This window comes from Taudactylus pleione, unplaced genomic scaffold, assembly GCF_031769625.1.
Source record: "Taudactylus pleione unplaced genomic scaffold, aTauple2 ptg000071l, whole genome shotgun sequence".
Classification (NCBI taxonomy): Eukaryota; Metazoa; Chordata; class Amphibia; order Anura; family Myobatrachidae; genus Taudactylus; species Taudactylus pleione.
In genome coordinates, this window is record NW_028284473.1 from 347962 (window position 1) to 371455 (window position 23494).

The 23494-nt window shown below is 41.1% G+C and overlaps 1 protein-coding gene across 27 annotated transcripts in view; it reads right to left on the reverse strand.

The window, feature by feature from the left end:
* The window catches only part of OBSCN (obscurin, cytoskeletal calmodulin and titin-interacting RhoGEF), a 646947-nt gene that overhangs the window by 185201 nt on the left and 438252 nt on the right, over positions 1 to 23494 (reverse strand). For 24 of the 27 annotated variants that reach the window (XM_088467488.1, XM_088467486.1, XM_088467498.1 and 21 more), the window contains 4 exons: positions 12743 to 12838; positions 11794 to 12012; positions 5908 to 5965; positions 2227 to 2247 (listed from right to left, as the gene is read on the reverse strand). In XM_088467488.1, coding sequence (XP_088323614.1) covers positions 2227 to 2247; positions 5908 to 5965; positions 11794 to 12012; positions 12743 to 12838 — 394 coding nt within the window. The remainder of the gene's footprint in view (positions 1 to 2226; positions 2248 to 5907; positions 5966 to 11793; positions 12013 to 12742; positions 12839 to 23494) is intronic. The other 3 variants (XM_088467483.1, XM_088467481.1, XM_088467505.1) reach the window with 1 other exon arrangement.

Below are 23494 nucleotides of genomic sequence, written 5' to 3' on the forward strand. Positions count from 1 at the left end.
GAGAGAGTGTGGTGATAGGATGAGAGGTTAGGGGGCGTGTTATGTGAGAGGGTGTGGTGATAGGATGATAGGTTAGGGGGCGTGTTATGTGAGAGGGTGTGGTGATAGGAGGAGAGGTTAGGGGGCGTGTTATGTGAGAGGGTGTGGAGATAGGGTGAGAGGTTAGGGGGCGTGTTATGTGAGAGGGTGTGGTGATAGGATGAGAGGTTAGGGGGCGTGTTATGTGAGAGGGTGTGGTGATAGGATGAGAGGTTAGGGTGCGTGTTATGTGAGAGGGTGTGGAGATAGGGTGAGAGGTTAGGGGGCGTGTTATGTGAGAGGGTGTGGTGATAGGATGAGAGGTTAGGGGGCGTGTTATCTGACAGGGTGTGGTGATAGGATGAGAGGTTAGGGTGCGTGTTATGTGAGAGGGTGTGGTGATAGGATGAGAGGTTAGGGGGCGTGTTATGTGACAGGGTGTGGTGATAGGATGAGAGGTTAGGGGGCGTGTTATGTGAGAGGGTGTGGTGATAGGATGAGAGGTTAGGGTGCGTGTTATGTGAGAGGGTGTGGAGATAGGGTGAGAGGTTAGGGGGCGTGTTATGTGAGAGGGTGTGGTGATAGGATGAGAGGTTAGGGGGCGTGTTATGTGACAGGGTGTGGTGATAGGATGAGAGGTTAGGGGGCGTGTTATGTGAGAGGGTGTGGTGATAGGATGAGAGGTTAGGGGGCGTGTTATGTGACAGGGTGTGGTGATAGGATGAGAGGTTAGGGTGCGTGTTATGTGAGAGGGTGTGGTGATAGGATGAGAGGTTAGGGGGCGTGTTATGTGACAGGGTGTGGTGATAGGATGAGAGGTTAGGGGGCGTGTTATGTGACAGGGTGTGGTGATAGGATGAGAGGTTAGGGTGCGTGTTATGTGAGAGGGTGTGGTGATAGGATGAGAGGTTAGGGGGCGTGTTATGTGACAGGGTGTGGTGATAGGATGAGAGGTTAGGGGGCGTGTTATGTGAGAGGGTGTGGTGATAGGATGAGAGGTTAGGGGGCGTGTTATGTGAGAGAGTGCGGTGATACGATGAGAGGTTAGGGGGCGTGTTATGTGAAAGGGTGTGGTGATAGGATGAGAGGTTAGGGGGCGTGTTATGTGAGAGGGTGTGGTGATAGGATGAGAGGTTAGGGGGCGTGTTATGTGAGAGGGTGTGGTGATACGATGAGAGGTTAGGGGGCGTGTTATGTGAAAGGGTGTGTGGAAGCTGCCTCTTTGAATTTGATCTCCCTCCCTCCCCTATTATGTCTTCTGTCGGCTTTATTTCATTAGCAGGGAAAGACCGGCAATATTGAAGCGTCCATCTTGCGGCAGTAATAGCGGTGCGCACCCCTTCAATGCACTGATTAGGCTGATTTCACCCTATTGGGGTCAGCGGCACCTCTTGGCTTAGCAGAATGAATGGTGCATTGGCATGGGTGTTGGGGCCACATCACTTGCTGTGAAAGGGATAGTTGGCCCTTGTAAGTTTTAAGATCACCCTACCCTTGTCTGGGATAGTTGACCCTCACAAGTTGTGAAATACTTTTGGCCTAAGACAAGTGGACGCTGGTTGTTTGCCGTTCTTTCTCCTGCCACCATACCTACCATTGTAACTAAATAAAGCTGACCAGTTAATTTAAACGGCATAACTTGGTCTCGTGTGTTTATTTTAGTTAAGTTTAGTTTAAGTTTATGGCTCACATCTATCATCTGACGATAGAAAGTTTACAAGAGTAAGTAACTTTGCGCCTGGGTAACACCATGCTGCGCTACGGGGGGCAGGCAGATATAAAATGCACAGGCGATTTTGGGGCGTGTCCTAGCTCAGATGTAAATCGCAGGGTATGGATAAAGCTGTCCAGCATGTGTGGGCTACGTGTGCAGAAGCAGCAGCCAGTATTTACCCTGCATGCACAATAATACATGTCTCTGTCCCTCTTGCAGTGCAGCGTGGTTGGCCCAGGGACAGGGTTACTGGTTGTGTTTTCTTTGTTCCTGACTCAAAATCAGCCTGTAATCAGCCTGTGTATCGTTCTCTGGGCAGGGCCATTATTCACATTAATGCAGATTATTAATGCTCTAGGTGCTGGGAATATGAGACAAATAAGCAGAATATTGGTTCACTGTGTACGGGTGATGGGGACACTGACATTTACGTACAGATAAGAGACAATCTTCTTATTAGATAATGGGAGAGAGATGTCAGGATGGACACTTACCCCTGTTCTGTCCCTTCATACCTGTTTTCAAAAGTGAAACAAAATTGATTTATGCAAAGTTTATCTGTATATATTATACTGTAGGAATGTTAGAGACATAAATATAGAAGTTACAGGCAGGTTTATTAAAGGTCCTATTGTTCACCGGTGGTAGAGACTTTTTTTTCCCACTTTATACATCAAAGGGGGAATTAAAAAAGCCGAAGTACTTACTGCGCGGCTGCAGCTCCCGGGTTTAATGTCCGGAGCTATTCAATTAGCAGCTTCTCACGCGGTAACTGATAGATTCTGGGTCAAGTGCCCGGGCTGCTGCGGTAAGCCCCGAAAATCTTACTTACAGTATCATGGACTTATTCGCAGCTCAGGAGGGTGGGCACAGAAATCTGTATTAAGTGCAGCTTGAGTGCTTACAGCGGACTGTAATTGAATAGCTTCTGGCACTTAACACAGGGGCTACAAGCACACGGTAAGTGCCGGATAACTGAATTCGACCCAAAGAGTTTCCACTGATTTGGAATTAAGCATTAACTGAAAATATTTTTTCAAATACAGATGTATCCACATCATACTTGCCTACTTTTGAAAAACCATTTAAGGGAGATAGTGAAAGCAGCACCTATGAGCGCGGCGGTAAAGTGGGCGTGTCCTGCTACATCTGAGAGGCGTGTCATAAGACTGACTTACATCAGTTGGTAAATGAGCTCCAAAGCAGTTAGTAAGATCTACTTGTTGATGATAATAAACTGATACTTTCCAGACAATACATGTAGCCATAGGGATCATTGGGGAAGATGTATGACGCCCAGAAACGGTATCAGCGCACGTTATGTGCGCTGATACCGCTTCTCCCCGATGTATGATCAGGGGTCTGGGCGGTTAATGACAGGGGTGCTATGCGCCCCTGTCATTATCGGCGCTGCTATCTACAAGATAGCAGCGCCGATAGCCTGGGCTATGTATGAACGGTCAGATCGTCTGACCGTTCAGCCGGCTGTAGCTGTCGTTATCGACAGCTACAGCCTGGCGCTAGCCTATACCCACAGCAGGGACAGCACTGTCCCTGCTGCTGGCTCCAGGCTGCGCGCGGGGATCTCGCGATACTTGCGAGATCCCGCGCATGCTCACTGGAGCCGGCCAGGACAGAGACACAGCGCATCAGCACTAGGCTGATGCGCTGCTGTCTCTAGCGGGTAGCGCCGGAGGGGGGAGTTGCCGCTCCCCCTCTCCGGCCGATGAGATGTTTATACATCTCATCGGTAGTGCTTCCTGCTTCGCCTCGGTTAAGAGGCAAAGCGGGAAGCGTTATAGCGGTACGGTAAGTGCCGCTATAATACATCTACCCCATTGTGTCTTATAACCAATGCAGGGGAAATATATTAATGATTCCATTTGAATGTACATATCTATGTATTTTTTTTTTTTATATAACGGCTACATAATGGGGGTAAGGTGCAATCAGGGAGATTGTTAGACTCTTCAGGGAGTCAGGGAGATTGCTGCTATGTCAGGGAGTCTCCCTGACAATGAGGGAGAGTTGGCAAGCATGGTCCACATACACCTTTCCTAAAATCTAGCCATATGGCCAAATTTGCCATGCCTTTGAATCTGCGAATTAGCCACGCTTTGTGAGTTTTCTTACAATTTGCTACTTTAATCTGCTACTTAATACAAATACTTTTGCAGGAAAAAAAAATTGGGATCCATCTAATTGCTACTCGTCGTGGAACGTCTTAGCCGTGCCGGCATCAGGTGCCAAATGAAGCAAAAAAGGAACGGTGTATGAGGACACATCTGTAGAATTTTATTTCTGCTGTGGTGAGAGGGGTGGTCTCTCACCTGAATTGTCTCTCACCTGAATTGCCCACATTCCTGTGGGATCAGCTCCCTCTAAAGGAGGCTGGAGTGAAGCCTGTGCATTCTGCAGTAGCAGTGGGGGTGTGGAATTCCAGGTTTTCACAGTTGCACAGGCCCATGCTCTTTGCACAGATGCCTGTTAGAGGCCAGTTAGTAGGCCAGAGTGTTGTAGTGCCAGGGACCAAGGGCTATGCTGGGAGGGCATGGCTGATTGTGGGTGCAAGCCACTGCTGACTGCTAAGCACTGGGAGTGCTAGAACATTTATTTATGTTTGTTAATTGTGTTATATGCCTGTGTGTGTCCAGGCCTAAGCCTATGCATGCTAAAGTGCAGTGTCTGCTGCCATTAAATACTGTCTGAGTCCTCATTTCAACATACTGTGTAACACTACTTTTACACATCCCACCCCCTACCCCCAACACGTTCCAACATTACAGAACAGAAAGCCCAAATCCGTGCAATCGCCTACATCTGCAAAGACGCGGCCCGGGAAAGTAGTGAGGGAACAGATTTGCTCTGCTATAAGCTCTAAAGTATGCACGGCACTTGTCTGTTACATTGCACATTACACTGTCACACGCGCACGCAGGGGGGGTTTCCGAGTACCTAGAAACCCCCCCTGGCGACCGATTTTTTGCAGCTGATCAGAAGTTAAAGAGGGCCGGAACGGGGCGGAACTGTGTTCCGCCACCTCTGGCCCACCTTACCCGGCCACAGCAAGCTAATGTGACCACCTGTACGGCGGCCGTTCCGCCTGCCCAGCCAGGACGGGGAGGAAGTCTGGCAGCAGCAGCTCCCGACCCATCCTGACCTCTGCCTCCCATGCGCGATGTAACGTGATGACGTTACGCTGCGCGCACTACATACTCACCGCACGTGACTCTTTCCTGCATGTGTGTCAGAAGAGCCGGCCGAGGCTGGAGGAGCTGTCAGCCCCAGAGCAGGATGATGCTGAAAGGGTAAGTAATGTCTAAACCCTGACCCTGATGCCAAGGTAGAGGAGCAGGCAGGCTGCTAAAAAATAGGCTAGAATGGATACAGGTGGCAAGAGGGTACAGGAGGCTGCAAGGAAAACAGGAGGCAGGGGGGACACAGGAGGCAGGGGGAGACACAAGAGGCTGCAAGAGACACAGGAGGCAGGGGGAACACAAGAGACTGCAAGGGACACATGAGGCAGGGGGGACACAGGAGGCATGGGGGACACATGAGGCAGGGGGGACACAGGAGGCTGCAGGGGGGACACAGGAGACTGCAGGGGGGACACAGGAGGCTGCAGGGGGGACACAGGAGGCTGCAGGGGGGACACAGGAGGCTGCAGGGGGGACACAAGAGACTGCAAGGGATACATGAGGCAGGGGGGACACAGGAGGCTGCAGGGGGGACACAGGAGGCATGGGGGACACATGAGGCAGGGGGGACACAGGAGACTGCAGGGGGGACACAGGAGACTGCAGGGGGGACACAGGAGACTGCAGGGGGGACACAGGAGGCTGCAGGGGGGACACAAGAGGCTGCAAGGGGACACAGGAGGCTGCAATGGGACACAGGAGGCTGGTAGGGACAGGGGACTGGGACACGGGGAGGGGTGGCAGGAGAGACACATGTGACACACGTAGCAAGAGTTTGGAGTGACACGTAGCAGTGAAGAAACATGCGGTAACAAATTATTTGGAACCCCCCCTTTCAAAATCCTGCGTTTGCCACTGACTGTGGTGAGCAGCACTGCGGGCTGCATATTACACACACGGGCAGCTGAATGTACAGAACCTCGGCAGCCCTCAGAGATCTATAGAAGGTAAAGCTCCCTCCATTCTCTCCCCTCTCACCTCATCAAAACGTCTTTCACAATTTTATCAGCCTCGGCCTTGATCTGAGAGTCCTTCTCTGTAACAGAAGATGATGGGATATTAGAGATCATCACTTATAAAATACTTATTACATAAATGCTGATTTTCTTCTCCGGGAATCTCTCATATGGAGAAACAATTATTTACATCTTTAAACTCAGAAAGAAAAGAAAATAAAATAACAGGGTCCCCACGGTGATAATATCCTTCACCAATTGCATCTTCCTTCAGCCACTATGAGGAGCACCGCTGAACAAGGTGATGCAAATAATAATATTGTATACAAACAGCTCTTCCTCCAACAGTCACTATGAGGAGCACTGCTAAACAATGAAATATGAGGAATGCTATATAGACAGTGCTCCTCCTCTCATAGTCACTATGAGGAGCACAGTTAAACAAGGAAATGCAAAAAGGAATGTCATTTACAGATAGCTCCTCCTTCTACAGCCACTATGAGGAGCACTGCTAAACAAGGAAATATGAGGACTGTCATATACAGATAGCTCCTCCATGTACAGTCACTATGAGGAGCACTGCTACACAATGAAATATGAGGAATGCTATATAGACAGTGCTCCTCCTCTCATAGTCACTATGAGGAGCACAGTTAAACAAGGAAATGCAAAAAGGAATGTCATTTACAGATAGCTCCTCCTTCTACAGCCACTATGAGGAGCACTGCTAAACAAGGAAATATGAGGAATGTCATATACAGATAGCTCCTCCTTCTACAGCCACTATGAGGAGCACTGCTAAACAAGGAAATATGAGGAATGTCATATACACATAGCTCCTCCTTCTACAGTCACTATGAGGAGCACTGCTAAACAAGGAAATATGAGGAATGTTATATACATATAGCTCCTCCTTCTACAGCCACTATGAGGAGCACTGCTAAACAAGGAAATATGAGGAATGTCATATATAGATAGCTCCTCCTCCTACAGTCACTATGAGGAGCACTGCTAAACAAGGAAATATGAGGAATGTCATATACAGACAGCTCCTCCTCCTACAGCCACTTTGAGGAGCACTGCTAAACAAGGAATATGAGGAATGTCATATATAGCTAGCTCCTCCTTCTACAGTCACTATGAGGAGCACTGCTAAACAAGGAAATATGAGGAATGTCATATATAGATAGCTCCTCCTTCTACAGCCACTATGAGGAGCACTGCTAAACAAGGAAATATGAGGACTGTCATATATAGATAGCTCCTCCTCCTACAGTCACTATGAGGAGCACTGCTAAACAAGGAAATATGAGGAATGTCATATATAGATAGCTCCTCCTTCTACAGCCACTATGAGGAGCACTGCTAAACAAGGAATATGAGGAATGTCATATATAGCTAGCTCCTCCTTCTACAGTCACTATGAGGAGCACTGCTAAACAAGGAATTATGAGGACTGTCATATACAGATAGCTCCTCCATGTACAGTCACTATGAGGAGCACTGCTACACAATGAAATATGAGGAATGCTATATAGACAGTGCTCCTCCTCTCATAGTCACTATGAGGAGCACAGTTAAACAAGGAAATGCAAAAAGGAATGTCATTTACAGATAGCTCCTCCTTCTACAGCCACTATGAGGAGCACTGCTAAACAAGGAAATATGAGGAATGTCATATACAGATAGCTCCTCCTTCTACAGCCACTATGAGGAGCACTGCTAAACAAGGAAATATGAGGAATGTCATATACACATAGCTCCTCCTTCTACAGTCACTATGAGGAGCACTGCTAAACAAGGAAATATGAGGAATGTTATATACATATAGCTCCTCCTTCTACAGCCACTATGAGGAGCACTGCTAAACAAGGAAATATGAGGAATGTCATATATAGATAGCTCCTCCTCCTACAGTCACTATGAGGAGCACTGCTAAACAAGGAAATATGAGGAATGTCATATACAGACAGCTCCTCCTCCTACAGCCACTTTGAGGAGCACTGCTAAACAAGGAATATGAGGAATGTCATATATAGCTAGCTCCTCCTTCTACAGTCACTATGAGGAGCACTGCTAAACAAGGAAATATGAGGAATGTCATATATAGATAGCTCCTCCTTCTACAGCCACTATGAGGAGCACTGCTAAACAAGGAAATATGAGGACTGTCATATATAGATAGCTCCTCCTCCTACAGTCACTATGAGGAGCACTGCTAAACAAGGAAATATGAGGAATGTCATATATAGATAGCTCCTCCTTCTACAGCCACTATGAGGAGCACTGCTAAACAAGGAATATGAGGAATGTCATATATAGCTAGCTCCTCCTTCTACAGTCACTATGAGGAGCACTGCTAAACAAGGAATTATGAGGAATGTCATATACAGATAGCTCCTCCTCCTACAGTCACTATGAGGAGCACTGCTAAACAAGGAAATATGAGGAATGTCATATATAGATAGCTCCTCCTTCTACAGCCACTATGAGGAGCACTGCTAAACAAGGAAATATGAGTACTGTCATATACAGACAGCTCCTCCTCCTACAGACACTATGAGGAGCACTGCTAAACAATGAAATATGAGGAATGTCATATATAGATAGCTCCTCCTTCTACAGCCACTATGAGGAGCACTGCTAAACAAGGAAATATGAGGAATGTCATATACAGATAGCTCCTCCTACAGTCACTATGAGGAGCACTGCTAAACAAGGAAATATGAGGAATGTCATATACAGATAGCTCCTCCTTCTACAGCCGCTATGAGGAGCACTGCTAAACACGGAAATATGAGGAATGTCATATACAGATAGCTCCTCCTACTACAGCCACTATGAGGAGCACTGCTAAACAAGGAAATATGAGGAATGTCATATACAGATAGCTCCTCCTTCTACAGCCACTATGAGGAGCACTGCTAAACAAGGCAATATGAGGTATGTCATATACAGATAGCTCCTCCTCCTACAGCCACTATGAGGAGCACTGCTAAACAAGGAAATATGAGGAATGTCATATACAGATAGCTCCTCCTTCTACAGCCACTATGAGGAGCACTGCTAAACAAGGAAATATGAGGAATGTCATATACAAATAGCTCCTCCTTCTACAGTCACTATGAGGAGCACTGCTAAACAAGGAAATATGAGGAATGTCATATACAAATAGCTCCTCCTCCTACAGTCACTATGAGGAGCACTGCTAAACAAGGAAATATGAGGAATGTCATATACAGACAGCTCCTCCTCCTACAGCCACTTTGAGGAGCACTGCTAAACAAGGAATATGAGGAATGTCATATATAGCTAGCTCCTCCTTCTACAGTCACTATGAGGAGCACTGCTAAACAAGGAAATATGAGGAATGTCATATATAGATAGCTCCTCCTTCTACAGCCACTATGAGGAGCACTGCTAAACAAGGAAATATGAGGACTGTCATATATAGATAGCTCCTCCTCCTACAGTCACTATGAGGAGCACTGCTAAACAAGGAAATATGAGGAATGTCATATATAGATAGCTCCTCCTTCTACAGCCACTATGAGGAGCACTGCTAAACAAGGAATATGAGGAATGTCATATACAGATAGCTCCTCCTTCTACAGTCACTATGAGGAGCACTGCTAAACAAGGAATTATGAGGACTGTCATATACAGATAGCTCCTCCATGTACAGTCACTATGAGGAGCACTGCTACACAATGAAATATGAGGAATGCTATATAGACAGTGCTCCTCCTCTCATAGTCACTATGAGGAGCACAGTTAAACAAGGAAATGCAAAAAGGAATGTCATTTACAGATAGCTCCTCCTTCTACAGCCACTATGAGGAGCACTGCTAAACAAGGAAATATGAGGAATGTCATATACAGATAGCTCCTCCTTCTACAGCCACTATGAGGAGCACTGCTAAACAAGGAAATATGAGGAATGTCATATACACATAGCTCCTCCTTCTACAGTCACTATGAGGAGCACTGCTAAACAAGGAAATATGAGGAATGTTATATACATATAGCTCCTCCTTCTACAGCCACTATGAGGAGCACTGCTAAACAAGGAAATATGAGGAATGTCATATATAGATAGCTCCTCCTCCTACAGTCACTATGAGGAGCACTGCTAAACAAGGAAATATGAGGAATGTCATATACAGACAGCTCCTCCTCCTACAGCCACTTTGAGGAGCACTGCTAAACAAGGAATATGAGGAATGTCATATATAGCTAGCTCCTCCTTCTACAGTCACTATGAGGAGCACTGCTAAACAAGGAAATATGAGGAATGTCATATATAGATAGCTCCTCCTTCTACAGCCACTATGAGGAGCACTGCTAAACAAGGAAATATGAGGACTGTCATATATAGATAGCTCCTCCTCCTACAGTCACTATGAGGAGCACTGCTAAACAAGGAAATATGAGGAATGTCATATATAGATAGCTCCTCCTTCTACAGCCACTATGAGGAGCACTGCTAAACAAGGAATATGAGGAATGTCATATATAGCTAGCTCCTCCTTCTACAGTCACTATGAGGAGCACTGCTAAACAAGGAATTATGAGGAATGTCATATACAGATAGCTCCTCCTCCTACAGTCACTATGAGGAGCACTGCTAAACAAGGAAATATGAGGAATGTCATATATAGATAGCTCCTCCTTCTACAGCCACTATGAGGAGCACTGCTAAACAAGGAAATATGAGTACTGTCATATACAGACAGCTCCTCCTCCTACAGACACTATGAGGAGCACTGCTAAACAATGAAATATGAGGAATGTCATATATAAATAGCTCCTCCTTCTACAGCCACTATGAGGAGCACTGCTAAACAAGGAAATATGAGGAATGTCATATACAGATAGCTCCTCCTACAGTCACTATGAGGAGCACTGCTAAACAAGGAAATATGAGGAATGTCATATACAGATAGCTCCTCCTTCTACAGCCGCTATGAGGAGCACTGCTAAACACGGAAATATGAGGAATGTCATATACAGATAGCTCCTCCTACTACAGCCACTATGAGGAGCACTGCTAAACAAGGAAATATGAGGAATGTCATATACAGATAGCTCCTCCTTCTACAGCCACTATGAGGAGCACTGCTAAACAAGGCAATATGAGGTATGTCATATACAGATAGCTCCTCCTCCTACAGCCACTATGAGGAGCACTGCTAAACAAGGAAATATGAGGAATGTCATATACAGATAGCTCCTCCTTCTACAGCCACTATGAGGAGCACTGCTAAACAAGGAAATATGAGGAATGTCATATACAAATAGCTCCTCCTTCTACAGTCACTATGAGGAGCACTGCTAAACAAGGAAATATGAGGAATGTCATATACAAATAGCTCCTCCTACTACAGCCACTATGAGGAGCTAAAATGTGATACAAAGAGAAGTGTAATACTCACAGAGCCCCTCCATGCAATATGGATTATAGAGCCTATACCAGCAATTTAACCAAAGTGTTTCTATTTTTTCTGTCATTTGCTATTTATTGCTTATTTCACAAGTGTCAGTTACTAATAAAGGCATAATATGTCTGTATCATAGTTATCAACAGGGCAGAGGTAAGGCGATAAGTACAGTGAGTGCGGGGAGATGTCTCGCAATGTATCAGCTCCATGTCCTATAGGCATTGAGATTACAGGAGTCTGTGTTCAAGCTGATAATACAAAATTAATTCCCTTATGAGCAAATGTCTTATTTAAGATTAAATACGCAATAATTTTGCTGCTCAACACTCTAAATGTGGATATTAATTTCTATGTAGGTGCTAGGCCTAATTAGGATTAAGGTGTCCCTATTTGCGTTTGGCGTGTACACCGCGCGTACAGAGCGTGTGAAGGACCCTGGGAAACGCAATCAGTATTTGTACACATACCATCTAACACCTCAACAGATGCTGTGCAGATGGACTGGCCAACTTTATTTGTTGCGATACAAGTGTAGGTTCCGGTGAACTCGGTGCCCACATCCAACAGGATAAGACTGTGGTGCATGTTGGAGCTGGCAAGCTTATACCCCGGGGTCTCAGGCTTGATCCACAGAACGTCTTTGGGAGACTCTTCCTTCAGCCAGGTGACCGTCGGAGCAGGAGCCCCTGAGACACGCACAAAAATGACATCAATAATGTGGAAACCACAAGGATTCTGGATGTATAAGTGTCTAGTAACTCCCCTCCCCCCATTATATGAGCAGTAACCCCTATAGACCAATCAAATGTTTGCTTAGTCTCAGACTCATGAAAGCCATTATCTGATTGGTTACTCTGGGTTACAAACTTACAACACATTTATGTTATTCATTTAAATACTGTTATCTAATATTCCTCCAATAAAATGTGCAAACTACTTCTGACTTGTAGAAAGTTTGGAATCTGCCCGTTTGGTCATCACTGAATCAGATGTGACCTTATTAAACAATAGCCACATAAATTCCATCATTTATACATTAATCTATATGAATATGTCATTGCAGTCCGCTTTTTACTGGATGGGGCGGTCCTGCTGCTGCCCAACGACGTCAACCTTGCTTTTTGGTGATGGACACCAGTCCCGGCAAGAGTTCGGAGATCCCCTCAGTGTCTGTCACCATCCTGGATTGCTCTCCTAGATCGTACATAGCCAGGCTTTCATTTTAATATAGATAACACCCGCAAAAGTAGATTTCGGGGACAGAATGCCACAATCACACTGTGCAACTATAAAGGAGACAACAGGCGACGTCCTAGGCAGCACCTTAACCCATTAATAAAGCCAATTATTACTAATAATAGTACAATTCCTTAGAGGGCCCTGAAAACCTGGATATTACGGTGTCCTGTGTATTACCTTCCACCTTTACAGATAATGTGATGCTGGAGCCCTTCGGCACTTTTTTGTTTGTGAATCTCTCCAGGAACATGGGGGGAACCGGTTTCTCCAAATCTGCAGCCAACAAAGAAGAGAATAAATGTGAGGCTCAGCCAGGTACCGTTCTCCTGCCTAATTTATACAGATCCAGTGTGAGGACTTATGCCAAATGCCTAACATCATCCAATGGCTCTATGCTATAGCAAAGGCTCCAAACAAAGACCCAGAAGAATTTATGACTCGCATGAATAACCCACTTTAATTCTATACTTTCTATTTACTGTATTGTTAGTGGAAAAAAATGAGTAAATGGAAAAAAAAACACATTTATTACATCACACATTTTAGTGCAAATTGATAACAAATTGTTAGTTATTGTTTTATTATTAGACACCTGCTAGTAATATTTCATTTTGTATTTTATATCCTCAGTGGCACTCTCGCTGCAGAAATTATGTACATCTGGTCATACGCTGGCTGATTATGCCCGACTGCCACTGGCATGGTCATACGATTGTTTGACCAGCTTTACCATAAATACTACACAGTGGTGGAGCTAGAGAGTGGTGGGCCCAGGTGCAAGAATATACTTTGGTCCCCCTATGCAGTGCCCCCAGTAGTGATCCTCCCCTATGCAGTGCCCCAGTAGTAGTCCCCCAGAAGTAGTCCCCCCTATGCAGTGCCCCCTGTAGTAGCCCCCCCATGCATTGCCACTAGTAGTAATCCCCCCTGTGCAGTGTCCGAGTAGTAGTCACCCTTATGCAGTACCCCTGTAGTAGTCCCCCCTATGCAGTGCCCCAGTAGCAATCCCCCCTATGCTTTGCCCCTAGTAGTAGTCCCCCCTATGCAGTGCCCCCAGTAGTAGTCCCCCCTATGCTTTGCCCCTAGTAGTAGTCCCCCATATGCATTGCCCTCAGTAGTAGTCCCCCCTATGCAGTGCCCCTGTAGTAATCCCCCCTATGCTTTGCCCTAGCAGTAGTCCCCCCTATGCAGTGCCCCAATAGTAGTCCCCCCTATGCATTGTCCCCAGTGGTAATCCCCCCTATGCATTGCCCCCAGTAGTAGTCCCCTCTGTGCATTGCCCCAGTAGTAATCCCCCTATGCAATACCCCCAATAGTAGTCCCCCCGATTCCGTACTCCCAGTAGTAGTCCCCCCTATGCAGTGCCCCAGTAGAAATTCCCCCTATGCAGTGACCCCAGTAGTAATCCCCCCTATGCATTGCCCCCAGTAGTAGTCCCCCCTATGCAGTGACCCCAGTAGTAATCCCCCCTATGCATTGCCCCCAGTAGTAGTCCCCCCTATGCAGTGACCCCAGTGGTAATCCCCCCTATGCATTGCCCCCAGTAGTAGTCCCCCCTATGCAGTGCCCCTAGCAGTAGTCCCCCCTATGCAGAGCCCCCAGTAGTAGTCCCCCCTATGCGTTGCTCCCAGTAGTAGTCCCCCCTATGCGTTGCCCCCAGTAGTACTCCCCCTTATGCATTGCCCCCAGTAGTAGTCCCCTCAATATACTGCCCCAGTAGTAGTCCCCCCTATGCAGTGCCCCTAGCAGTAGTCCCCCCTATGCAGAGCCCCCAGTAGTAGTCCCCCCTATGCGTTGCTCCCAGTAGTAGTCCCCCCTATGCGTTGCCCCCAGTAGTACTCCCCCTTATGCATTGCCCCCAGTAGTAGTCCCCTCAATATACTGCCCCAGTAGTAGTCCCCCCTATGCAGTGCCCCCAGAAGTAGTCCTCTCTATGCAGTGCCCCAGTAGTAGTCCCCCCTATGCAGTGCCCCCAGTAGTAGTCCCCCCTATGCAATGCCCCCAGTAGTAATCCCCCCTATGCAGTGCCCCCACTAGTAGTCCCCCTAAGCTTTGCCCCTAGTAGTAGTCCCCCTATGCATTGTCTCCAGTAGTAGTCCCCCCTATGCAATTCCCCCAGTAGTAATCCCCCCTATGTAGTGCCCCCAGTAGTAGTCCCCCTATGCTTTGCCCCTTGTAGTAGTCCCCCTTATGCATTGCCCCATTAGTAGTCCCCCCTTTTCAGTGCCCCCAGGAGTAGCACCCCCTTATGTGCAGCACCCCCAGTAGTAGTCCCACCTATGCATTGCCCCATCAGTAGTCCCCCCTATGCAGTACCCCCAGTAGGTCCCCCCTATGCAGTGCCAACAGTAGTAATCCCCCCGATGCATTGCCTCCAGTAGTAGTCCCCACTATGCAGTGCCCCCAGTAGTAGTCCCCCCTATGCAATGCCCCCAGTAGTAATCCCCCCTATGCAGTGCCCCCAGTAGTCCCCCTAAGCTTTGCCCCTAGTAGTAGTTCCCACTATGCATTGTATCAAGTAGTCCCCCCTAAGCAATTCCCCCAGTAGTAATCCCCCTATGTAGTGCCCCCAGTAGTAGTCCCCCTTATGCTTTGCCCCTAGTAGTAGTCCCCTCTATGCATTGCCCCATTAGTAGTCTCCACTATGCATTGCCCCCAGGAGTAGTCCCCCCTATATGCAGTGTCCCCAGGAGTAGTCCCCCCTATATGCAGTGTCCCCAGGAGTAGTCCCCCCGATATGCAGTGTCCCCAGGAGTAGTCCCCCCCTATGCATTGCACCATTAGTAGTCCCCCCTGTGCAGTGCCCCCAGTAGCAGTCCCCGCTATACAGTGCCCCCAGTAGTAATCCCCCCGATGTAGTGCCCCCAGTAGTAGTCCCCCATATGCTTTGCCCCTAGTAGTAGTCCCCCCTATGCATTGCCCCATTAGTAGTCTCCCCTATGCAGTGCCCCCAGGAGTAGTCCCCCCTATATGCAGTGTCCCCAGGAGTAGTCACCCCTATGTGCAGTGTCCCCAGGAGTAGTCCCCCCCTATGCATTGCACCAATAGTAGTCCCCCCTGTGCAGTGGCCCCAGTAGTAGTCCCCCCTATGCAGTGCCCCTAGTAGTAATCCCCCCCGACGCATTGCCCCCATTAGTAGTCCCCCCTATGCAGTGCCCCCAGTAGTAGTCCCCCTTATGCAGTGCCCCTAGTAGTAAGTAGTAATCCCCCCTATGCAATGCCCCCAGTAGTAATCCCCCCTATGCAGTGCCCCCAGTAGTAATCCACCCTATGCAGTGCTCCCAGTAGTAAACCCCCTTTTCAGTGCTCCCAGTAGTAGTCCCCCCTATGCAGTGCCACCAGTAGTAGTCCACCCTATGCAGTGCCACCAGTGGTAGTCCACCCTATGCAGTGTCCCCAGTAGTAGTCCCCCTTATGCATTGCCCCATGAGTAGTCCCCCTATGCAGTGCCACCAGTAGTAGTCCCCCCTATGCAGTGCCCCCAGTACTAAACCCCCCTATACATTGCCCCCAGTAGTAGTCCCCCCTATGCAATGCACCCAGTAGTAATCCCCCCTATACAGTGCCCCCAGTAGTAGCCCCCCCTATGCTTTGCCCCTAGTAGTAGTCCCCCCTATGTTTTGCCCCTAGTAGTAGTCCCCCCTATGCTTTGCCCCTAGTAGTAGTCCCCCCTATGCTTTGCCCCAAGTAGTAGTCCCCCCTATTCAGTTTTTGAAAACAGATTGTTTATATCGATAGATCAGTTGTTTAATTTGATTATTTTGTTTATACAGGTTGAGTCTCCCATATCCAAATATTCTGAAATACAGATTTTTTTTTAGCAAGACTGAAATAGTGAAACATTTACTTTCTGATGGTTCAATGTACACAAACTTGTATAAGGTGTATATGATACTTAAATACATTCTGTGTATAAGGTGTATATGATACTTAAATACATTCTGTGTATAAGGTGTATATGATACATAAATAAATTCTGTGTATAAGGTGTATATGATACATAAATACATTCTGTGTATATAAGGTGAATATGATACATAAATACATTCTGTGTATAAGGTGTATATGATACATAAATACATTCTGTGTATAAGGTGTATATGATACATTAATGCATTCTGTGTATAAGGTGTATATGACACATAAATGCATTCTGTGTATAAGGTGTATATGATACATTAATGCATTCTGTGTATAAGGTGTATATGATACATAAATGCATTCTGTGTATAAGGTGTATATGATACATAAATACATTCTGTGTATATAAGGTGTATATGATACATAAATGTATTCTGTGTATAAGGTGTATATGACACATAAATGCATTCTGTGTAAAAGGTGTATATGATACATAAATACATTCTGTGTATAAGGTGTATATGATACATAAATGCATTCTGTGTATAAGGTGTATATATGATACATAAATACATTCTGTGTATAAGGTGTATATGATACATAAATGCATTCTGTGTATAAGGTGTATATGATATATAAATGCATTCTGTGTATAAGGTGTATATATGATACATAAATACATTCTGTGTATAAGGTGTATATGATACATAAATACATTCTGTGTATAAGGTGTATATGATACATAAATACATTCTGTGTATAAGGTGTATATGATACATAAATACATTCTGTGTATAAGGTGTATATGATACATAAATGCATTCTGTGTATAAGGTGTATATGATACATAAATACATTCTGTGTATAAAGTGTATATGATACATAAATACATTCTGTGTATAAGGTGTATATGATACATAAATACATTCTGTGTATATGGTGTATATGATACATAAATACATTCTGTGTATAAGGTGTATACGATACATAAATACATTCTGTGTATAAGGTGTATACGATACATAAATGCATTCTGTGTATATAAGGTGTATATGATACATAAATACATTCTGTGTATATAAGGTGTATATGATACATAAATACATTCTGTGTATAAGGTGTATATGATACATAAATACATTCTGTGTATAAAGTGTATATGATACATAAATGCATTCTGTGTATAAGGTGTATACGATACATAAATACATTCTGTGTATAAGGTGTATACGATACATAAATGCATTCTGTGTATATAAGGTGTATATGATACATAAATACATTCTGTGTATATAAGGTGTATATGATACATAAATACATTCTGTGTATAAGGTGTATATGATACATAAATACATTCTGTGTATAAAGTGTATATGATACATAAATGCATTCTGTGTATAAGGTGTATATGATACATAAATACATTCTGTGTATATAAGGTGTATATGATACATAAATGCATTCTGTGTATAAAGTGTATATGATACATAAATGCATTCTGTGTATAAGGTGTATATGACACATAAATGCATTCTGTTTATAAGGTGTATATGATACATAAATACATTCTGTGTATAAGGTGTATATATGATACATAAATACATTCTATGTATAAGGTGTATATGATACATAAATACATTCTGTGTATAAGGTGTATATGATACATAAATACATGCTGTGTATAAGGTGTATATGATACATAAATACATTCTGTGTATAAGGTGTATATGAGACATAAATACATTCTGTGTATAAGGTGTATATGATACATAAATGCATTCTGTGTATAAGGTGTATATGATATATAAATGCATTCTGTGTATAAGGTGTATATATGATACATAAATACATTCTGTGTATAAGGTGTATATATGATACATAAATACATTCTGTGTATAAGATGTATATGATACATAAATACATTCTGTGTATAAGGTGTATATGATACATAAATACATTCTGTGTATATGGTGTATATGATACATAAATACATTCTGTGTATAAGATGTATATGATACATAAATACATTCTGTGTATAAGGTGTATATGATACATAAATACATTCTGTGTATAAGGTGTATATGAGACATAAATACATTCTGTGTATAAGGTGTATATGATACATAAATGCATTCTGTGTATATAAGGTGTATATGATACATAAATACATTCTGTGTATAAGGTGTATATGATACATAAATGCATTCTGTGTATAAGGTGTATATGATACATAAATGCATTCTGTGTATAAGGTGTATATGATACATAAATACATTCTGTGTATAAGGTGTATATGATACATAAATGCATTCTGTGTATAAGGTGTATATGATACATAAATGCATTCTGTGTATAAGGTGTATATGATACATAAATGCATTCTGTGTATAAGGTGTATATGATACATAAATACATTCTGTGTATAAGGTGTATATGATATATAAATACATTCTGTGTATAAGGTGTATATGATACATAAATGCATTCTGTGTATATAAGGTGTATATGATACATAAATACATTCTGTGTATAAGGTGTATATGATACATAAATGCATTCTGTGTATATAAGGTGTATATGATACATAATTACATTCTGTGTATAAGGTGTATATGATACATAAATGCATTCTGTGTATAAGGTGTATATGATACATTCTATGTATAAGGTGTATATGATACATAAATGCATTCTGTGTATAAGGTGTATATGATACATTCTATGTATAAGGTGTATATGATACATAAATGCATTCTGTGTATAAGGTGTATATGATACATTCTGTGTATAAGGTGTATATGATACATAAATACATTCTGTGTATAAGGTGTATATGATACATAAATGCATTCTGTGTGTAAGGTGTATAAGATACATAAATGCATTCTGTGTATAAGGTGTATATGATACATAAATGCATTCTGTGTATAAGGTGTATATGATACATAAATAGATTCTGTGTATAAGGTGTATATGATACATAAATACATTCTGTGTATAAGGTGTATATGATACATAAATACATTCTGTGTATATAAGGTGTATATGATACATAAATACATTCTGTGTATATAAGGTGTATATGAGACATAAATGCATTCTGTGTATAAGGTGTATATGATACATAAATACATTCTGTGTATAAGGTGTATATGATACATAAATACATTCTGTGTATATAAGGTGTATATGATACATAAATACATTCTGTGTATAAGGTGTATATGATACATAAATACATTCTGTGTATAAAGTGTATATGATACATAAATGCATTCTGTGTATAAGGTGTATATGATACATAAATGCATTCTGTGTATAAAGTGTATATGATACATAAATGCATTCTGTGTATAAGGTGTATATGACACATAAATACATTCTGTGTATAAGGTGTATATATGATACATAAATACATTCTATGTATAAGGTGTATATGATACATAAATACATTCTGTGTATAAGGTGTATATGATACATAAATACATGCTGTGTATAAGGTGTATATGATACATAAATACATTCTGTGTATAAGGTGTATATGAGACATAAATACATTCTGTGTATAAGGTGTATATGATACATAAATGCATTCTGTGTATAAGGTGTATATGATATATAAATGCATTCTGTGTATAAGGTGTATATATGATACATAAATACATTCTGTGTATAAGGTGTATATATGATACATAAATACATTCTGTGTATAAGATGTATATGATACATAAATACATTCTGTGTATAAGGTGTATATGATACATAAATACATTCTGTGTATATGGTGTATATGATACATAAATACATTCTGTGTATAAGATGTATATGATACATAAATACATTCTGTGTATAAGGTGTATATGATACATAAATACATTCTGTGTATAAGGTGTATATGAGACATAAATACATTCTGTGTATAAGGTGTATATGATACATAAATGCATTCTGTGTATATAAGGTGTATATGATACATAAATACATTCTGTGTATAAGGTGTATATGATACATAAATGCATTCTGTGTATAAGGTGTATATGATACATAAATGCATTCTGTGTATAAGGTGTATATGATACATAAATACATTCTGTGTATAAGGTGTATATGATACATAAATGCATTCTGTGTATAAGGTGTATATGATACATAAATGCATTCTGTGTATAAGGTGTATATGATACATAAATGCATTCTGTGTATAAGGTGTATATGATACATAAATAAATTCTGTGTATAAGGTGTATATGATATATAAATACATTCTGTGTATAAGGTGTATATGATACATAAATGCATTCTGTGTATATAAGGTGTATATGATACATAAATACATTCTGTGTATAAGGTGTATATGATACATAAATGCATTCTGTGTATATAAGGTGTATATGATACATAATTACATTCTGTGTATAAGGTGTATATGATACATAAATGCATTCTGTGTATAAGGTGTATATGATACATAAATGCATTCTGTGTATAAGGTGTATATGATACATAAATGCATTCTGTGTATAAGGTGTATATGATACATAAATACATTCTGTGTATAAGGTGTATATGATACATAAATGCATTCTGTGTATAAGGTGTATATGATACATAAATGCATTCTGTGTATAAGGTGTATATGATACATAAATGCATTCTGTGTATAAGGTGTATATATGATACATAAATACATTCTGTGTATAAGGTGTATATATGATACATAAATACATTCTGTGTATAAGATGTATATGATACATAAATAAATTCTGTGTATAAGGTGTATATGATACATAAATACATTCTGTGTATATGGTGTATATGATACATAAATACATTCTGTGTATAAGGTGTATATGATACATAAATGCATTCTGTGTATAAGGTGTATATGATACATAAATACATTCTGTGTATAAGGTGTATATGATAAATAAATACATTCTGTGTATATAAGGTGTATATGATACATAAATACATTCTGTGTATATAAGGTGTATATGAGACATAAATGCATTCTGTGTATAAGGTGTATATGATACATAAATACATTCTGTGTATAAGGTGTATATGATACATAAATACATTCTGTGTATATAAGTTGTATATGATACATAAATACATTCTGTGTATAAGGTGTATATGATACATAAATACATTCTGTGTATAAAGTGTATATGATACATAAATGCATTCTGTGTATAAGGTGTATATGATACATAAATACATTCTGTGTATATAAGGTGTATATGATACATAAATGCATTCTGTGTATAAGGTGTATATGATACATAAATGCATTCTGTGTATAAGGTGTATATGACACATAAATGCATTCTGTTTATAAGGTGTATATGATACATAAATGCATTCTGTGTATAAGGTGTATATATGATACATAAATACATTCTATGTATAAGGTGTATATGATACATAAATACATTATGTGTATAAGGTGTATATGATACATAAATACATGCTGTGTATAAGGTGTATATGATACATAAATACATTCTGTGTATAAGGTGTATATGAGACATAAATACATTCTGTGTATAAGGTGTATATGATACATAAATGCATTCTGTGTATAAGGTGTATATGATATATAAATGCATTCTGTGTATAAGGTGTATATATGATACATAAATACATTCTGTGTATAAGGTGTATATATGATACATAAATACATTCTGTGTATAAGATGTATATGATACATAAATACATTCTGTGTATAAGGTGTATATGATACATAAATACATTCTGTGTATATGGTGTATATGATACATAAATACATTCTGTGTATAAGATGTATATGATACATAAATACATTCTGTGTATAAGGTGTATATGAGACATAAATACATTCTGTGTATAAGGTGTATATGATACATAAATGCATTCTGTGTATATAAGGTGTATATGATACATAAATACATTCTGTGTATAAGGTGTATATGATACATAAATGCATTCTGTGTATAAGGTGTATATGATACATAAATGCATTCTGTGTATAAGGTGTATATGATACATAAATACATTCTGTGTATAAGGTGTATATGATACATAAATGCATTCTGTGTATAAGGTGTATATGATACATAAATGCATTCTGTGTATAAGGTGTATATGATACATAAATGCTTTCTGTGTATAAGGTGTATATGATACATAAATACATTCTGTGTATAAGGTGTATATGATATATAAATACATTCTGTGTATAAGGTGTATATGATACATAAATGCATTCTGTGTATATAAGGTGTATATGATACATAAATACATTCTGTGTATAAGGTGTATATGATACATAAATGCATTCTGTGTATATAAGGTGTATATGATACATAATTACATTCTGTGTATAAGGTGTATATGATACATAAATGCATTCTGTGTATAAGGTGTATATGATACATAAATGCATTCTGTGTATAAGGTGTATATGATACATAAATGCATTCTGTGTATAAGGTGTATATGATACATAAATACATTCTGTGTATAAGGTGTATATGATACATAAATGCATTCTGTGTATAAGGTGTATATGATACATAAATGCATTCTGTGTATAAGGTGTATATGATACATAAATGCATTCTGTGTATAAGGTGTATATATGATACATAAATACATTCTGTGTATAAGGTGTATATATGATACATAAATACATTCTGTGTATAAGATGTATATGATACATAAATACATTCTGTGTATAAGGTGTATATGATACATAAATACATTCTGTGTATATGGTGTATATGATACATAAATACATTCTGTGTATAAGGTGTATATGATACATAAATACATTCTGTGTATAAGGTGTATATGATACATTCTATGTATAAGGTGTATATGATACATAAATGCATTCTGTTTATAAGGTGTATATGATACATTCTGTGTATAAGGTGTATATGATACATAAATGCATTCTGTGTATAAGGTGTATATGATACATAATTGCATTCTCTGTATAAAGAGTATATGATACATAAATGCATTCTGTGTGTAAGGTGTATATGATACATAAATGCATTCTGTGTATAAGGTGTATATGAT